This window comes from Neolamprologus brichardi, chromosome 8 (assembly GCF_056152115.1).
Source record: "Neolamprologus brichardi isolate AB-2024 chromosome 8, ASM5615211v1, whole genome shotgun sequence".
NCBI lineage: Eukaryota > Metazoa > Chordata > Actinopteri > Cichliformes > Cichlidae > Neolamprologus > Neolamprologus brichardi.
Window position 1 is genome coordinate 1,531,909 of NC_142111.1, and position 18,240 is coordinate 1,550,148.

Sequence of the window (18,240 nt, forward strand, 5' to 3'; positions counted from 1 at the left end):
AGGTTCCATCTAAGCCACTGTCTTCATCTCCACCACCAGCGTCTAGACTCTGGGGGGTCCTCCTCTAATCCCTATCACACCTGTTCCACTGAGTCAGGCCATTGGAGTCTAACCACCAAATATCTGTATCTTAATTCTCTACATCAATAAATCATGTTTATTCTTTCTAATGGCCTCTCCTTATTGAAATAATAAAGCCCTCCTCATCATGAATTACACAGAACCTTTTACACTGATTATATCAGAAAAATTAGCCCTTAAATCAAAAGCATATTGATTCTCCTTTATTCTCCTCTCATGCTGTTTTCAGAGGGAAACATATGTTGAAACCTGAATTTACACTGGATTATTTGGCTAGTAGGCCTTCCACTCCCTTCCTTACATTTCCCCATCAGGTCTGCTGAAGTTTTGAGCTGCTATTATGTGCCGCTCTGGGCAGAATGCTGTTTATTTCTAAAGTGAACTGGCTCCATCTTTGTAAATAAATTATAGTGCATTATCAGTAGATCTCAGTGTGATATTGCAGAAAATTTGCAATATGCAGTATCACAATCATTTGCCCTGCCTGTTGTGATCCAACTGACCAACTCATTTCCTCCTCCATATAAATGCAATAACAGTCACTGAACTGAACTGAATAATCCTAAAGCCTACAAAACAAAAACAAACATTATTAATTGATTATAATTAACCTTAATATAGATTTATGTTCTTCAGGTCAGACAACATCTTAACAAGTAGGGTTTTTTTCAGCAGTTACAATTAACATTTACATATTCTGCACTGAGTCATTTATTATGTTGGTTGTTTTTCATAAATGAACTCAGAGACCATCACAATGAATTATGGCATTTTCTCCTCTCCTTTCATAAGGGATGAAAGGAAATTAATGAATAATAATAACAATAATAATAACTTTCAACTACTTTAACAGAATTTCCCAAATGAACCATTTGTTATCTTATCCTGTCTCATTGTTATTTCTACTAAAACAACTATAATTAAACTGAACATACATTCGTCTCCGTTTTTTAATATCATAGTATAATATCATTGTTTTGGAAATATACACAGAGATCAAAAGCACTGGGTAAAATAAATGATGTCGAACTTTATAGAACGAATATCTGAACTCTTGAAAGAAAAACCACCACAACAAAACAAAGTGACAGCCATTCAATCCTTCGGTCCATCCTCCGACCAGTCATGCAACGTGATGTGCGTGAATCACGACATACCATCATGTGGAGTGATGTAGGCAGAAGCCCACAGACTGTGATTCACTGTAAAGGAGGAGCCAGTTAAACAGCGTGGACTGTCGGAGAAGAGAGGAGGAGAGAAGAAAGCGAGCTGAGGGCTGTGAGACGACGAGTCGGCTGAAGCGAGAGTGCGAGGTTTAGCTTTTTATTTCCTCCGGATCCTCGACGCTGTCATAAAGAAGCCTGTGAAGTGAAGGACTCTCAGGATGGAGCGGATGGAGTCAATGGAGCCGATCTCGGCATACTACACCACGGCTTACCCGGAGATCCAACCAGACAGTACTTACGGATCCAAAGAGACAACCGAGAGCCAGGCAATGACTCCACCACCTCCAACATATGACGAGGAGTTGGTGCACAAGGTACGATATGGTCATTATGATACAACAACAGGTTTCATAGCCAGGAGCACTTTTATGCACTTACTTGTACCATTTAAACGCTGCGCGTTTTTTTTCACGTGATTTTGCTTCTTGTTTATTTCTTCTTGTTTATTACTGGTGAAATGTGAGGAAGCGTTTCTAAACCCCGCAGCATCCCGGTCCTTGACCGGATTTGCGCTCACGTGGTGCTGATTTACACTCAGATGCAATTTATAGTTGGTCTGTTTCCAGCCCTAATGTGTGTCAAATCACTTAATTCCTTCTGAGATGAGCTGTCAGCTTACAAGAAGGTCCCTCTTCACATATGAGCTGATTCCGGCTGTCAGGGCAGGAAAGCTTTAAAAGAGGTCACTTTCTTTGAAAAAATGTCTTAACCAAACGCCAAATTCCCAAAGCAATCCTCACATTTAGATGTTGATCACCAAAAAGTGCTGTAGAATAAAATTACATTTCAAACTCAAATTTTATTTGACAAGTACACTTTCAGTTTCTCCTTACTGCGACCCAAAGCTCAAATCATCCATAAATACAACAGGAAATACACTAATTTATTTCTGACACCTTAAATTCCATAACTCAAACACGCTAAAATACACAAACACACTAAAATGTCAGAGTGTACGTGATCCTGTTTTTACTGTTGTCACAAAAACTGTACAATTTGTCATTCAAAAAGCTTAATTGCGCTCGCAGCAAGCAGTTAAGGCTAAATCAGCTACATTAATGTCTGGATTTAAAGAGGACCACTGAATCCTTCCTGGTGCTCCCATTTGACCTCACTGTTGATGGAACAAAGATAAAAGAGGAGCTCCCTTCAGGCTTCAGTGAAATGTCACATTGTATTTCAGAGCTGTGTTGCAGAAACTATTTCCCTTCAGTCTGGAGGAGTCATGTCATTCAAATGGCATATCTTTCTTCTGATAAGCATCTGGCCTTCAGCCTGCTATGTTCTATTTTCTCTCTTTTTAGATATAGCAACTGAGCAGAATTAGCACATCAATACTCTGATTCAACTGATAAGACATAAACTTTAAAATAAAACTATCCGGTAAAGTCAAAAATGTGTTCCCTTTAACTAGCTGCCTTTAATTGCCTTAGAAACTTATTATAATCTTGCTACTTATTTATTTATGTTTGCACTCATAAATGTCCCAGATCATTGGGTGCACCCTTGGTTTAGGTTCAGGGTTATTGGCAAGGTTAGGCATACACTTATGTTTAAGGTTATAGAGAGAGTCTCTGGGAAATTAACAGAATCAAATTCACTTCAGCCCTCTGAAGTCTAAAGGCATGTGTTAGTGTGGAATGTGATTGGTTGGGACCAAAATGCAGACCCCAAAGGAAGGTAGAATTAAACATGAAATGAATTAGAGCAGGCCTGACCCTGCCATTGACTTACTTAGGTGGAAGCACTGCTGCAGCACACAAAGCATTGATATCTCCACCAAGCTGGGTGCAGAGGTGGTGATGGACAGCGTTATGGAGGACCAGGCTTGCTCTTTGAAGATGGCGGGCTCAGACAAAGCCCATCTTTTAAATGCAATTCAGAGTTTCCTTACATAGACTTGGGCTGGGAAGCAGCCGATTATTGTTCAAACAACACAATTATAATTTGTGAAATTGAAAAGGAAATAACTTTTTTATTTAATATATATTTAATATTTTTATTTTATGAAAAGTCTGGATGTACCTCTTTACCATTCTCATGCATGTGCACACACATGCACATGTGGTCTGAGTCACTGCCATAACAAATACACCTTATGCAGAAATGTTTGTGATTTTCCTAATAATTTCAAATGAATTTCAATCATAAAAAAAGGTTGTGAATACTTGTGTAAAATGATATTTTAAGTATTTAAGTTTGAATAAATTTACTCCCAAACACTCCAAAAACCATCATCACTGTCATTGGGTGGATTTTGTTTGTAGATTTACTCGGCATTGTTTGGCTGTAAAGGGCTAAGGAATGCAATGAGTCTTCACAAAGATAGATGCAATTCTAACATGTGACTGTTATATCAGCTCACACATATACACACCACACACTAACTTGTAGTGTCAGGGAAGCAGGTGCACTGAAAGGGGTCATCTTCTAAGAATACACCATGTTCTTTGTGTCTAAATCAAGAAGAGTAATTTCAAGTGAACTTGAAAAAGTCAGTCTTGCCTTTTTGCCCTTCCTTTGCCAATATAAATAATAAAGGGACTAATAAAGGTTTATCCTATCTTTTGTACTCACTCTTCTCAGGCTTTCACTCTGCCTTACCTTTTCCTCCCAGGAGGAGTTCTAATTGCACAACAAAAAAGGGTCTTTTTAAGAGCTCGTTGGTGAGGCCAGTACTTACTCATGAAGCTGAAATGGTTACAGTTGCTTTGTGGATTCCGTTCTGTTATTAATTCTCCCTTCAATACCCACAGTTGTCCCAGATGACATTTTTAATAAAGTCAACCTAATACTGCTTTTGTAATATTTTTGGAAAGATTAGCTTAGAGACATCTTTACAGACAGAGTGGTTTTGTATTTTTTCTTACTGCCAATATTTCACATTAATACCCACAAAAACATTGCATTCTTTTGTATCTCTCAGTGGTTTCCTGTTTTTTCCATTCTCTCCATGGCCCTCATCCAAAAGACACATTTTTAAAGCTGCAAAGCACTTTTTTTTTCTTTTCTTTTCTTCATTTTAAAAAAGTCTGTAAGTGTAGTAAAACCATGGTAGCTACCTGTCCACCACAAAAAAGCAGACATCACTACCAACTAGCTGGTTGAGCGTTTAGCTAAATAGCGGCAGGCCAAAACAGAACTAAAAAGATGGATACAGGACTTTAATTTGTCTAAAAAAACAGACACTTGGTCTTACAGATTGCAGGGCATATTGACTTTTAGTATTGGAAACAGTGACGTTATCGCCTGTTGTTCTGTGGTTTCAAACCCCAGCTGTGCAGTATATCAAAGCTTAAATCAGTGGCAATTTGTAAACGGTCAAGCTAAATTACATTCTGGTCAATATTGCACATGCTCCAGGAAGAGAAAAGTGACATTTCAGAGAATTGTATCACTCTAAATTCACCGCATCCCCTAATGCTGTTACTCCAACGACTTGTAAAAAGACATCCCATACTTATTGCCTCAGTAACCTCCACAGAAGCTCATACTGAGGCTAGAAAGGAAATTTGCAGGCACTTAGCAATCTGCCCGTGAACCACAGAGATGAGAGAAATCTAATTCTTCTTTCTCTCGCGCACTACAACACATATACACAATATACATCATCAGTGTGTAATTCCCAAACATCTGTGGTGCATTCGCCTAATTACCTCCTGTCTCTAGAGGGGTTTCATGAGACAGTCTCACTTCTCGGCTAACTACAATTTAGTAGCATCACCACATGCACGTGTGTAGTGAGTACAATGACTGTTTTTTTTTCTCAGCACTAATTCCATCTTCACATGTACACATGGAGGCATTATGTTACACACTCTCAGTTATGTCCAGTAAAGAGGAAGTGATACAGCCGAATCACAGCAGGATCAGATCAAAATATTTAAATAAATTATTGCCTTCAGATTTAGATGATTTAGATGATTTGTTTTTGTTTTGTTTTTGTTTTTTTTGTGTCCCGTTTGGATCTTCAGCCATCAGAATTGTTGTCTTAAGGCCAAGAAAGATGCCAAGTGGATTTATTTTACCAAGTGGATCATCATGGCCTTGCCATATTGGTCCATTTGATTGACATTTATTATAATTATGAATTTATTTTATTTTCGGTTGCTACAAACGGGACAGACATGACTGGGGGATAGGACAGGGAGAAAGAATGAAAGAAAGAGAGGGAGAGAAAGAAAACCAGAGGGGAGAAGAGACGGTGAGAAAGAAAGAAAAACAAACAAAACACCTGGATCACCTGTATGGAGAAAAAAAAACAGAAGAGAAAGCAAACAAAAAAAAAGAGCAACATAATAAAAACAGCACCATCAAAATAAACTAGCTAGCAGTAGATAACAGTAGATACTAAATATTAAACGATATTGTGCAGCACGCAAGATAGACAGCGCACAATGTGCTTTGAGGCAGCAGCCAAGTCCACCTTTCTGGACGTAGCGTTTTCAGTGGGAGAAACATTTCCTCACTCTTCAGTCTCAGCTGACTGCAGGTTTCCCCAACCTTATAAACAGTACATGTGCCTAATGACCGACACTAGAATCAATGGTGAACAATGGACTGTCAGGTCAGTTTCTTGATCATTATTGTGATCAACAACCACTGATCAAAGACCATTGATTAATGGCCATGAGTACCATTCGCAGAGAGTTGGGGAATGGCTGCAATCACAGCATTATAAGATGGTCAAAGATGTACCCTTAGGCCCCCTCCTCGATTCAGAGATGGTCTGTATCTGTGGGGATGGTGTTCGCTCTGCGTTGTACCATCCTGATGACACCCAGTTTGTGCTTCAGTGGATGATGAGAGTCAAGCCTTAAATAGGTTTATGGTACACATCAACTTTCAAATGTCCCCATTACTGATGGAAATCTCACAGTCTAAGAAGGCTAACCTGTCGTTTTTCATCTGTGGTGAACTTGAAATAATTTTTCTACTGAGTTAATGTGATCAGTGAAATGTGGTATATCCAGTACACCACTTCCTATGTCCCTACGAAGTGGTGTACTGGCAGATGTTATGAAGTTTAACCTGCAGTCTTACCAGCAGCCATCAGGAGTAGACTTCCACTCTTTAGAAAAAGAGCCCTAATCAGGCACCAACTGGGTACCTGGTTATCAGCACCTGGAGTACCAGAAACTCAAAATAAGAGTCAGTAGCAGAATAATCTGTTTGACTTTGGCAGAGAAGATTTGGTTTTTGATGTACACAACCCACACACTCAACTCTGCTACTCAACCTGCAAATGCATTTTTTGTGGCACTATTTAAGGAGAAATAAACAGATTTTTTCAAAGCTATCAAATTTATTGCCTAAAAGCATTATTGCATCAAAGAAAAACCAGATACAAATTTCCTTAGGTTTATGCTGTGAGTTTTACTGTGCAGCTCCCCACCTTTCAGCACACGGTAAACTGGAAAAGCAGAATACATGTAAAACCTCTCTGTACAAGGTGTATTTCAAAGGAAGAATAAGGAGGTGAATTTGGGGGTGACACCTGAGTAAAGCTGATATGAAAATTCACTGGATGACTGTTGAGGCAGTATCCATATTTAATCCAGCACACTGGGATGTAACTCTTTTCTAAAAATCCTCCATATGCTGAAATCAAATGAGGCTAGAAAAGCTGCTTTAGCTTCTCAGCTCTAATCCTTTCCTCCATTTCCCACTTCTTTTATTTATCCCTGATCATTCATAAAGCCTCGAGGCAAAATTGAGTTCAACCACTGCCTGGTTTATCTGATGAGTGTCATGTCTTCACTTTTTTCTCGATTTGTCTGCTCATCATCAGATCAAGTTCAAGTTCAAGAACTTTATGCATTCTATCCCAATTTATGAACCACGAGATGAACAAGGCTACTTGATTTCTGACTTTCTATTAATTTAGCATGCCAGAAAGGTCACCTGCTATTAAGAAAGCAGCACTGGAAAACTCACCGCTTTAACCCCTGGGCCATTTGTCATTCAGTGCAATTTTAAGGCAGGCCTACTTGTGCATATCTGACCAAGAGCAATAATCACATTTACTGTCTTTTCACACAATATTTGGTCACAATGACAATGAGTACTCCTGAGTTTTACCAAGACAGGACTGGTTGAAAGTTTTGTTGCCTTTTTAAGACCACTTTATTACACTTCCATGGTAACTATTACTAGACATCAAGTGAAGACCACTGACAGCATATCTGCATTTGAATCATAAAGCAACTGTAGTGGATGCTCCAGCCCAGTAGCTCTTTTAGTATTCTACCCCAGTGATTAACGGCCGCTGCAGCTAATTAGTGCATAAAATACATTACTGAATGTGAATTATAGGTGAAATCTAAGAGTGTGAAGGCGAAGGTTCTTTCATGAGAGTTAATGAATGGAAGTCTAATTTTCTTTCTATAAACATAATTAAGATTTTTATTGTCTCAACCTGCCACTCTATAAAATGCATTTGGGTGTAAATGAAGAACTACCCTGGTGCCACAGTGAGGACAGAATGTGAAGTTGGCAAAGAACAAAGATTGGCATTGATTTCTGCACTGAGTTTCTTAAAGATGGCATTTCCTTTGCCTTGCAAAGGGTTACCAAAATATTTACATATATTTTATTCAAAACTTATATGTAGCCAATATACCCTAACCTATGCTTAAAAAATTTAGGTTTAGCCTTTTTGCGATTTTTAAAGCTTTCAAAAACAAACGTTCAAACACAGGTCTTTACAATCTACAATCCTTCTTTTAGTTGTCTCTTCCTAAACATAACCACATAATGATTGAAGAAATCCATCATTCTTCTGGCTTACTGCATTATTTACTGCATTTTTCTTCTGGCAATAATATTTATAATATATTTCACTACAGGATAAAATGTAGTCATTTGGCTGTCACAAGATAAAAGCCACATAGCCTGCATCAAAACTCCCAGATCACTCCTTGAAGAGAGCAGAGAACAGCTTGACTGTGTCGCACTTACTTAATCTGCCACAGTTAAAGGACACTTTGTGGGTGTGGAGGTGGTGGGTACCCTGGTGTGACTGAAATTAAAGCGCAGTAGACAATGAAAAATTGACTGATGGTCCTGGTGACTAAGTTGGATGTGTGAATGCTGCCTTTCATTGATTTCATTGTCTTGAAGGTTATCTCCTCTGGCTTGTGAGTCATGCGGTAACTGCCAAGCTCTTAGAAAAGAAAATGTCTGTGCTGCTTGGAAACAGAAATATCGACCATGACACAGATGTTGACTCACGACTGAAAATTATGAAATGATTGCGAGCATTCAACCATAAAGAGATTTTCAAGGCCAATTGAGACTGCAGCCAGGCTACTTCCTGCTGCTCCCGTATCACTATAGGGTCACCACAGCTTACTCTGTGCCTCTACCGTATACTTAGACCATATATATAGAGGTAAGAAACTTAACTGTGGGATTTTATGTGTTTTCCTACAGACAATCCTGGTTGGGGACAGTGGTGTGGGGAAGACATCTCTGCTGGTGCAGTTCGATCAGGGCAAGTTCATCCCTGGCTCATTCTCTGCCACAGTGGGCATCGGATTCACAGTGAGTGCATGGAACATTTTTTTATTTATTTTTTATGAAATTGGACCGGCTTTTATTTATCCATGTTTTTAGATTTGCCTCTGGCATTTCAGACATTAGCAGTGTGGGAGGAGGCAACCTAAGTGTCATTGTGTGAGAGGTGGGGTACACCTTGGACAGGTCACCAGCCTGTCTCAGTTTTATATATATATGCAGATTATACATCTTATATGTATAATCTGCAAATGAAAACTTTCCATCCTCTTTAGAGTTTGCTCATTTTGATAAAAAGCTGATGATTCATATTTGCCACTCGGTGCTATTAAAATCAATGCAGAAAGAGAGGTTGTCATGAGCACAGGCAGTAGCTAGTGTGACGTCACTCACTGGTGTGTAAGTTCTTATTATCAAGCCTCAAGATGACCCTTTCTGTCTTGGTGTTTTGAAACCAGATGTGATGAGAAAGGGATGGTTCTCATTGGCTAATGACTTGTGATTGAAAAGTAATTCACCGGGAGTATCCTCCTTTGTGAAACTTATCACTTGATTGATGAAAATTTACAAAATGGGCCAAGCAGATTATTCAATATAGGATGTCAGAGCCAGGGAAACATTTCCTTACAGTCATTGGACTTAGATGTCTTTTTGCACCTACATGTATCACTTTCCAAGCCTTAAAGCTACATCTAGGGCGATCGTGGCTCAAGAGTTGGGAGTTCGCCTTGTAATCGGAAGGTTGCCGGTTCGATCCCCGGCTCGGACAGTCTCGGTCGTTGTGTCCTTGGGCGAGACACTTCACCTACCGCCTACTGGTGTTGGCCAGAAGGGCCGATGGCGCGATATGGCAGCCTCGCTTCTGTCAGTCTGCCCCAGGGCAGCTGTGGCTACAACTGTAGCTGCCTCCACCAGTGTGTGAATGGGTGTGTAAAGCGCTTTGGGGTCCCTAGGTGGGACTAGTAAAAGCGCTATACAAATACAGGCCATTTACCATCTATCTTTAATACTATCTACATTAATAACATGAGAATGTAATTAGAACCACCCCGCTGAAATCTTAAAGGGTGAAATTTAGAAATATGTTGGCAATTTTTTAAAACAATTCTGATGTTTGCAACTATTTAATATAGTATTAAATGAAGCAAGTGGGAGGGTTTTCTTTCCCATAAGTTTTTATACATTGTGACTTCTTTTTGCAACATGAGTCACCCCCTGCTGACCATTAAAATGAATGGAGGTTTGAGGTAGTTGTACATTGCTTCTCTCACTAAACATATATTTCAAAATCTGAAGAAATAAAGCCACAACTATCTACAAACATAGATAACTTGTCTTTGTACTTTGCATTTTTAATTTGTCCTACTAGCTGCTCGTACTGTTCTTCTGTTTCTACCTCTCTCAGAATAAAGTGGTGACTGTGGATAACGTAAAGGTCAAACTGCAGGTCAGTAAGTAAATCAGTTCCAGTGCAAAGTTGATGTGCTTACACAATAGCACTCTATTTTTAGAGTAGTGGCTGGTTTCCTCTTGGGCATCACCATTATAAGTGAAAATAAGAAGTAGCCAAGTGGAAACAGGCCAGTTCTTTTCTGTTTCAGATATGGGACACAGCAGGACAGGAAAGGTTCAGAAGCGTGACACATGCGTATTACAGAGATGCACATGGTGAGGCGATACAAACCCTAATCCATATCACAGCATCACAGGTGTTACATTGGCACTCAATTTTTGTTGTTTCTCTTTCCAAAGCTTTGCTCCTTTTGTATGACATCACCAGCAAATCATCTTTTGACAACATTAGGGTAAGTCTGTGTTTGCACCCTGGGAAAATATGAAAATGTGCTACAGTTAAAGATTTATGTATGAGTGTGTTTGCATGTCTCTTGCTTCAGGCTTGGTTAACAGAGATCCACGAGTATGCACAGAGCAATGTAGTCATCATGTTGCTGGGCAACAAGGTAAGAGGAAATTGTTTGAGAAGCTTAGCATGTGGAGCAAAAAGTGCAAAAGAAGGATATGATCTGTGCTGAAGACAGAGCAGTTTCTGGATCAGGGCGTTTTGTAAAGATAATGTAACAGAGTTATAAAAGAGTTAGAGCAATTGATAGTGCTGCTTTGGGTTCAAGTGTCATTTTTAAGTATATGTAACAATATGAATGCAACGATAAAAATGTGAGTGGCGCCACATCGTAGGTAGCTTAGTAATAATAACATTTTTAAAAGCTATTTATAACATATATGATGCTGTATCACATTTTGTTATATATTAAATTTACAAGTCCTCACAAAAAAACAGTGTAAATTTAATCAAATGTACAGTCGCTGCACTACTTCAATCACTATGCGTGTATAAAAGTATCTGAACTACCAGCAAACTACTACAAATGTGTTAGACTACTAGTTTTATTACATGATCTCCTCTTCAACATTGAATAGTGGTAGCAAACACTGAAAATTCCACAAGATATGTTTTCCTTTAGAAATATCCTGATTGATCTTTTATATTATGAAGTCTAAAAAATGTAAATACTCATACCTGTGCATGGTTTTGTTCAGCTTTAAAAAAAAATAGCTGTATCAAGATGTACATTTTTTTTTACTTAATAATTCAATTCAATTCAATTCAATTTTATTTATATAGCGCCAAATCACAACAAATGTCGCCTCAAGGCGCTTCATAGATACAGAGAAAAGCCCAACAATCATATGACCCCCTATGAGCAAGCACTTTGGCGACAGTGGGAAGGAAAAACTCCCTTTTAACAGGAAGAAACCTCCGGCAGAACCAGGCTCAGGGAGGGGCGGGGCCATCTGCTGCGACCGGTTGGGGTGAATAATAGTTTAAATGTGTTTATTTTTCTGCACCAAGTCTTTCCTAAAATCCTAATCTAATGTGTGTTTATCAGGCCGACATGAGCAGTGACCGAGCGATCAGGAGAGATGAAGGAGAGAGGCTGGCCAGAGTGAGTATTTTATTTACTTCCATAAAAACACAAGTGATAGCGTTTAATCTGCTACTTACTGTGTTGTGCTTTCTTTGTGTGTTCAGGAGTACTCAGTTCCTTTCATGGAGACAAGTGCCAAGACAGGGGTCAATGTAGATCTGGCCTTCACTGCTGTGGCCAAGTATGACACAGATGCCACACAGTAGCTTTTGAACAGTCCATAAACTATAGATGTGTATTAGGGATGCACCGATACCGATACTGGTATCAGGTATCAGGGCCGATACTGTAAAATGTGTGTGTACTCATACTCGTAAAAGTTAACCGATACCAACTTATTTCATTAATCAGAGGGTGGCTTGTCATTTCTGTTGTAGTTTTTTAGATTGGCCACTAGGGGGACATCCCACGCTAAAAAGGCACAGGGTTAGACGAGTGAGACTGGCAGCTCCAGATAAAAAAGAGAAACTGGAGGCTGCTGTAGCTAGGCTAAACAAAATGTCAGCAGTGTGGACCGGAACAGCCAACTTTAACTCTAACTTTTGGAAAAACCTTTTCACTTGAAATTTTATTTTTGTGGTCATTTTTATTAATATTTTATTTTTTATCGGCAGAGAATAAAATAAAACCTGTCTTCCAATTCATTGCATGTGTGTGTGTGTGTGTGTGTGTGTGTGTGGCAGAAGTATCGGTTTTTGTACTCTGTATCGGCAAGTACTCAGATCCAAGTATCGGTATCGTATTGGTTTGAAAAAATTGGTATCGTTGCATCCCTAATGTGTATGATCTGAAATGGTCCTTGTTTGAGCCAACAAGAAGTCATGTAATGGGACTAAACAAAGATAAATTATTATCATTTGCTTTTGCTTTGCTTTTCTTCTTCTGTATCTATCTGCCACTAATTTTATTTTCATATGACAGCAGCAAAGTTGTTACTACTGAATTTGAGATTGTTTTTTCACATTGCTCAATTTTATCTCACATCTTTGCTGAACATAGTATATATTTTCAGAAAATTCCAGGATTCATTATAAAGAAATGTTTCAATTCCCTTAGTACTATATAATTTAACGTATTTATTGCAAGGGATTTATTCTTAAGTAGTCCACTACTATTTTCATGATGCTATCTGTGTTTTCTTACCACAATATAGAATCCTCTGCAGTACAATAATTTTATCAATATCAGTGTTATCTTCTAAAATATGCCTTGTTCTGTTCTTCAGGGAGCTGAAGCATCGGGCGATCCAGCATCCCAGTGAACCCAAGTTCCAGATTCATGAATATATTGAGGCACAGAAGGAGAAGTCAGGTTGCTGCAGCTACTTTTAAAACTTATCTCCCAACTCTTCCTCCTCCCATAGCTCTGGGCGAACAGACTGTCAGAGACACATTACTGAGTGGGAGGAAGCCCTGTATCTCACTGCTGCTCACAAAATGTTACACTGCCATTCATTCAAGACTAAAAGCCAAACGTACATCAGTGGATTAACCATGCTACAGACCCACACAAGTTTTCTTTAGCTGAATACCTCCAACTCTCCAGACGTCAGTTTGCACTACTGATGCTTTCTAAAGTACATTCAAGGAAAGAGTAGTTATTTATTTGATATGTTACAAAATATTCCCTCAGGCAATTTTCCTTTTTATTTTTTTACTTAGATGATCAATATTAGTCTCTTGTATTTGTTTTATTAATGCAATTGCAGTCAAGAGTTAGTAAATCTGGAGGCAGGAGCAAACAGCTAGTCTGACCCTGTCACAAACCACCTACAACTCCATAACATAGTTTTCTCATTTGTTTAACATGAACCATGCTAACAGACAGTGTATCTTAGCCTGTTAGCATGAGAACTTTTACTAATTTTGATTAAGCGCAGTGCAACTGATGCTAAAGGAGCCTTTCATTTAGAGAATATTTGGTTATAAATCCAATTAAAAACCATTTACATGCATCTTCTATTTTTAAAATTGTATTTATTTATTTATTTTTTGTAAGTAATTATAATAAATTATAATTATCTATATAAAATGTATTTTCTCTTGGTGAAGTTATATGATTCATGTGTCTTTGGAACAGTTGTTTTTGTTAATATTTTCTGTTGTTTCCTCACATGTGGACGGTAAGGTGTTAGGCTGGTTAGCGCTTTTGCCTCACAACAACAAGGTTACTGGTTTAAGCCCTGGTTGGGATCATTCTGTGTAGAGTTTGCATGTTCTCCCTGTGCCTGTGATGATTTTTCTCATGCATATTGGGTTAACTGGTGTTTCTAAATGAACTGTAGACCGTATGTAAGGAACTTAAACTACTTGGAGCATGTAGAATAAACATTGGCATGCAGAGCAATGCATCTGTGAACTGTGTCTCTGGGAGAAGGATTACTGTGAAGAGCGAACATTCGATACTAAGTACTTGAGTTGTTGTCTGTTATTTAAGGAAGCGTTATGTACATACAGCATGAGTTGAATAATTTTATATGGTGTTATACTGTGCAAAAGTCTTGGGTCACCCTTGTAATAGTTGCAGCATCTTTTTTTTGGGGGGGTGGTGTCAAACCAAGTGCTCCATTGTCTGTTTTTCTATCCAGGTGTGCTTTTATTGTACATAAAGTGTGTTTGGGATCATTGTCATGCTGAAGAATTAGGCCATTATCAATCTGCTGCTCGCCAGATGAATGCTAGTTCAAATTCTGACCATACTTATCTGCATCCGTAATTTGATCAAGTTTTGACACATCACTGGGTGAAACACAGCCCCAAACCATGAAAAGGTCTCCACTTACAGATGGCTGTTGAAACTCAACCTCTACTGGCAACTCATTGAGCCAAATTTGGATTTATCACTGCATAAGACCTGTTAGCACTGATTTTCACTCAAGTTCTTGTGTAATTTGGCACAGGTAAGCCTTTTCTCCCTGTTCCCATTCCTTAACAAGAGCCTCTTGACAGCCATCTTTCCACTGAGACCATTTCAGCACTGTAAGATCTAATGAGATGACAGTACTTAAAAAAATTATGCAAACTTGTTGCCTTAGAGAAACTAATTACAGTTTATTTAAGATATACGCAGTACTTTGAATAATCAGATTTTTCTAAGAATGAATTAATGAAAAAGTCAACTGATGAATATGTCAGTTGAAATAAATAATTAGTTTTTAGCACTTTATACAGTTTGTTTTTGCTCTACAGGCCAATTAAAAGCTCAGTTGCACATGCACGCTGAACATGCATTTGAAAGTGCCTCCATTTTTATTTTTGTATAAGAATACACTAATATGAACAGTAAATTTCGGTAATCAGTTTTTAAATGCTCAGGGCTGAATTTAGATCCTCCAAAATTTTCACATCAATGCATTAAAGCTGCATTACATCTTTTGGTTCCTCTGAAGAGGAAAACAAACTGTTTTCATTCATCTCCTGGCAGTTGCATGTATCTTAATGCTACACTGTGTTATTTGCTAACGCTGTAAGCTAGAGACATTCTGTACAGAACATACAGGAGTTTTACCAAAACCTTTGAAATCTGAAATAAAAGAGTGGGAGTACAAGTTTTTATTGACCAGAAAACCATAATGAGCTGAAGAATGCCAAACTGCTACGTAAAGAAGAGGGGATGTAGTGAGTGGTATTTCTCTCTGTGTCTGTCCCTCCAGGTTACACATTTTAAATAACACAAGTTAATAATTAAGGAAAGGTTGCTTTTGTGACATTTGTTTTGGACAGTAGTCTACAATGCTCTTCTGCAAATATTACTGCTTGATGAGTGTATGTTTGCTGTGTTACTAAGTTTGGACAGGTTTGATATACTTCTAAATTATTCAGATTGTGGTCAGCAGACTTTTTGTCTATTGAGCAGCTGTTTTGTTTTGACAACACCACTGCCAGAAGCAGTGTTTTATGTGCTGTATGCTGGATAAAAATAAATAAATAATTTTTACCTGCAGGGGTGCTCTCTTACCTGCAGACAACCACCATAGCCGCAATGGTGTGCGTGTGTGAGTGTGTGTGTGTGAGATTACCATCCCCCCGATGGTAATTGGTTGCAGTAAGTCACAACGAGCAAGGACAGATGGACTGAACAAATAGTTTACAAAAACTAACGTCATTACTTTGATCTGTTTGTCAGAATCACCATCCACTGCAGGTGCACAGTTGTAAAAACCCAACAGGAATAAAAAAAAGAAACTAATTTCCTGTTTGTAGGCCTGGCCTTCAAAATAATAGCATGGGTTGTCTAACAGTCGTCGTAGCCGTTCTAGTACAGCTAAAATAATCTACTCACTAAATTCAGTCCAGATCAAATGAAACATAAACTCCACCTGTTAAGCAGATGGACTTAAGAGAAGAAATTTTGTTGAGAAAGTAGGATACTTACTATAAACTTTCAAACTTGTCAAGTATGTGATGAAACCATCCTGTTCCAAATTTCATCTCATAGTATTTTATTAAATATCTGAATTTATGCTGTCAAAGCATTTCAAGTAACTAAGCTAGGTCATTTTTGGGGTGTCCCATTTTATCTCATATTGCAAGGTTTCATTGATTATTTACTTATTTATTATTTATTTATCATTTTTATATGATGTATAATTTCATATCGTACAATTTTCTTAAAATTTGATTGGACATTATGTGAGGTTTGGTTAGACCATATGATTTTTATATTTTAAATACTGTGACTGAATCAAGGGCGTAGATTTGGCATGGACGGAAGGGACATGTCCCCACCAATATCCAGCGATTATTGAATTGTCACCGCCAATAATTTGATCTCTTCGAGTAAAGAAAAACAAAACTGATAGAAGGAAAAGAAAAACGATTTGTCAACGTCTCATTTACCCAGCGGTGCAGAAGGAGTTAAATTACGTTCTCTACTGGAGTCCTACCTCATGTGACAAATATGGCCAATGTGATTGGCTGTGCCTTTCAGGGAGCTCTGTTTAGTTTTAGCAGCGGCAATCCTGCGCTGCCAGGAGGAGAGGAGGCAGCAAAAACGAAGAACCTGGATATAAGAAAGTGTTTCAAAGAAACCTGTAAGTCACTTAAAGTCAAGTTCACTCATAAAATGTGTCCGTCACAATAACGTTACAGGCTATGCTAGGCTTTGGCCCACATCAGTCTAAAATTGTATGTAACCATGAATAACGTGTTTTGGAAACTAACTGCACAGCAGGCATCGCTATTAGTTCTCTCAGTCTCCCAGTGTAGCGTTTCTAATTTTGAATGAAACTGTCAGAGAAAACGGCAGCCTCGAGCAGCCAGGATATTAGTTTACAGAAGCTGTTAAAATTATATGTCTAACGTTAAAATGTTGGTGACACAATAATTTCATCCTAATGGCACTGACATATTCATAGGGTTAATTTCTGAGACAATATATCGTGAGGTAGTCAGGATTTTGCAAATATTCCACCTTGTAGTGCAGTTTGTGTAACCGGTGTGATTCTGCGTTGTGTCTGATAAAAAAGGTAAAAGAAAGAAAGACCTCCAAGTAAATAATTTGCCCACTCCAGCTCCTCTCCCACAGGGGAATTGTAGAAAAGGGCTGGCATTTATTTTTACATTAAACATAAAGTATGCATTTACACGTAACATATTTGACATAAGATCAAACAAAAACATGAAATCCGACATACCTGATTTTAAAAAAGGTAAAAGAAAGAAAGACCTCCAAGTAAATAATTTGCCCACTCCAGCTCTTACGACCAAATACAAACAGTGTATTGTCATGACTGTACTTGAAGCTATTTTTATTATTCTATGACACCTGATTTATAAGGAATATCGTGAAATAAACTAAAGTCTAAAATACTTAGTCAGTCATTTGTTTAATAGTAATTTAACATTATATATTTCACATGTAAAACTATGAATTGTAATTTTAAATGGTTTAAAAGCAGGTAGAATAGCATATGTAGGCAAGTATATTTCTCCTTTTTTTTTATCAAGGAGCAAAGACTAAAAGGAAAAAAAAAGAAACAGGGCAGGGTTCAGTGGTTGAATCATCTGTCCCCACCAATGCCAAAACCAAATCTACGCCCTTGGACTGAATATTGTATGGGCTATATAACAGTAAAAGTATCCAATCAGGCTGATTTACTCTAAACATTTAAAATGCTCAATTTGTATAAAGACATGTAACAGTTTTCTAACACCACTTTTTAAAATTATGATATGTCGCTGTACTAGAAAAATACAGGTTCAATAATACATTTATTAAGGTAGTGTGTTTGACTGTAGATAAAGTCTTACAGGAAACAACAGTATCATTCTGTATTATGTATTTTCCTTTGACCAGCTGACTGCTAGAGGTACATTTGATTTTATTTTTTTAAGCATTCCTCTTATTTTTTGTTTTGTTTTTTTCACTAAAAACGAACCACTCTAAGGACTAAAGATATACTTGCAGTTATCTGGTCTTTGAAAAATGCAATGTATTACCCTACCTACTAAAATATGTATCTGATT

The 18,240-nt window shown here is 38.0% G+C and overlaps 1 protein-coding gene across 1 annotated transcript; it reads left to right on the forward strand.

Annotated features, from left to right (window-relative positions):
* The first annotated feature begins 1,202 nt into the window (after window positions 1–1,202).
* On the forward strand, window positions 1,203–15,705 carry LOC102782262 (ras-related protein Rab-37-like). The gene is made up of 9 exons (XM_087845245.1): window positions 1,203–1,621; window positions 8,742–8,852; window positions 10,231–10,272; window positions 10,427–10,493; window positions 10,578–10,630; window positions 10,721–10,786; window positions 11,735–11,791; window positions 11,878–11,954; window positions 12,999–15,705. The coding sequence occupies exons 1-9, from the start codon at window positions 1,466–1,468 to the stop codon at window positions 13,102–13,104; spliced, it is 735 nt and encodes a 244-aa protein (XP_087701371.1). The 5' UTR covers window positions 1,203–1,465; the 3' UTR covers window positions 13,105–15,705.
* Window positions 15,706–18,240: the final 2,535 nt, after the last annotated feature.

Excerpts from the sequence above, each read along its gene's own strand:
- LOC102782262 (XM_087845245.1), top strand. The coding sequence starts at position 1,466 with ATGGAGCGGATGGAGTCAATGGAGCCGATCTCGGCATACTACACCACG. Across the intron at positions 8,853-10,230 it reads CAGTGGGCATCGGATTCACA|AATAAAGTGGTGACTGTGGA; the intron begins GTGAGTGCATGG and ends TACCTCTCTCAG. Across the intron at positions 10,273-10,426 it reads ACGTAAAGGTCAAACTGCAG|ATATGGGACACAGCAGGACA; the intron begins GTCAGTAAGTAA and ends TTTCTGTTTCAG.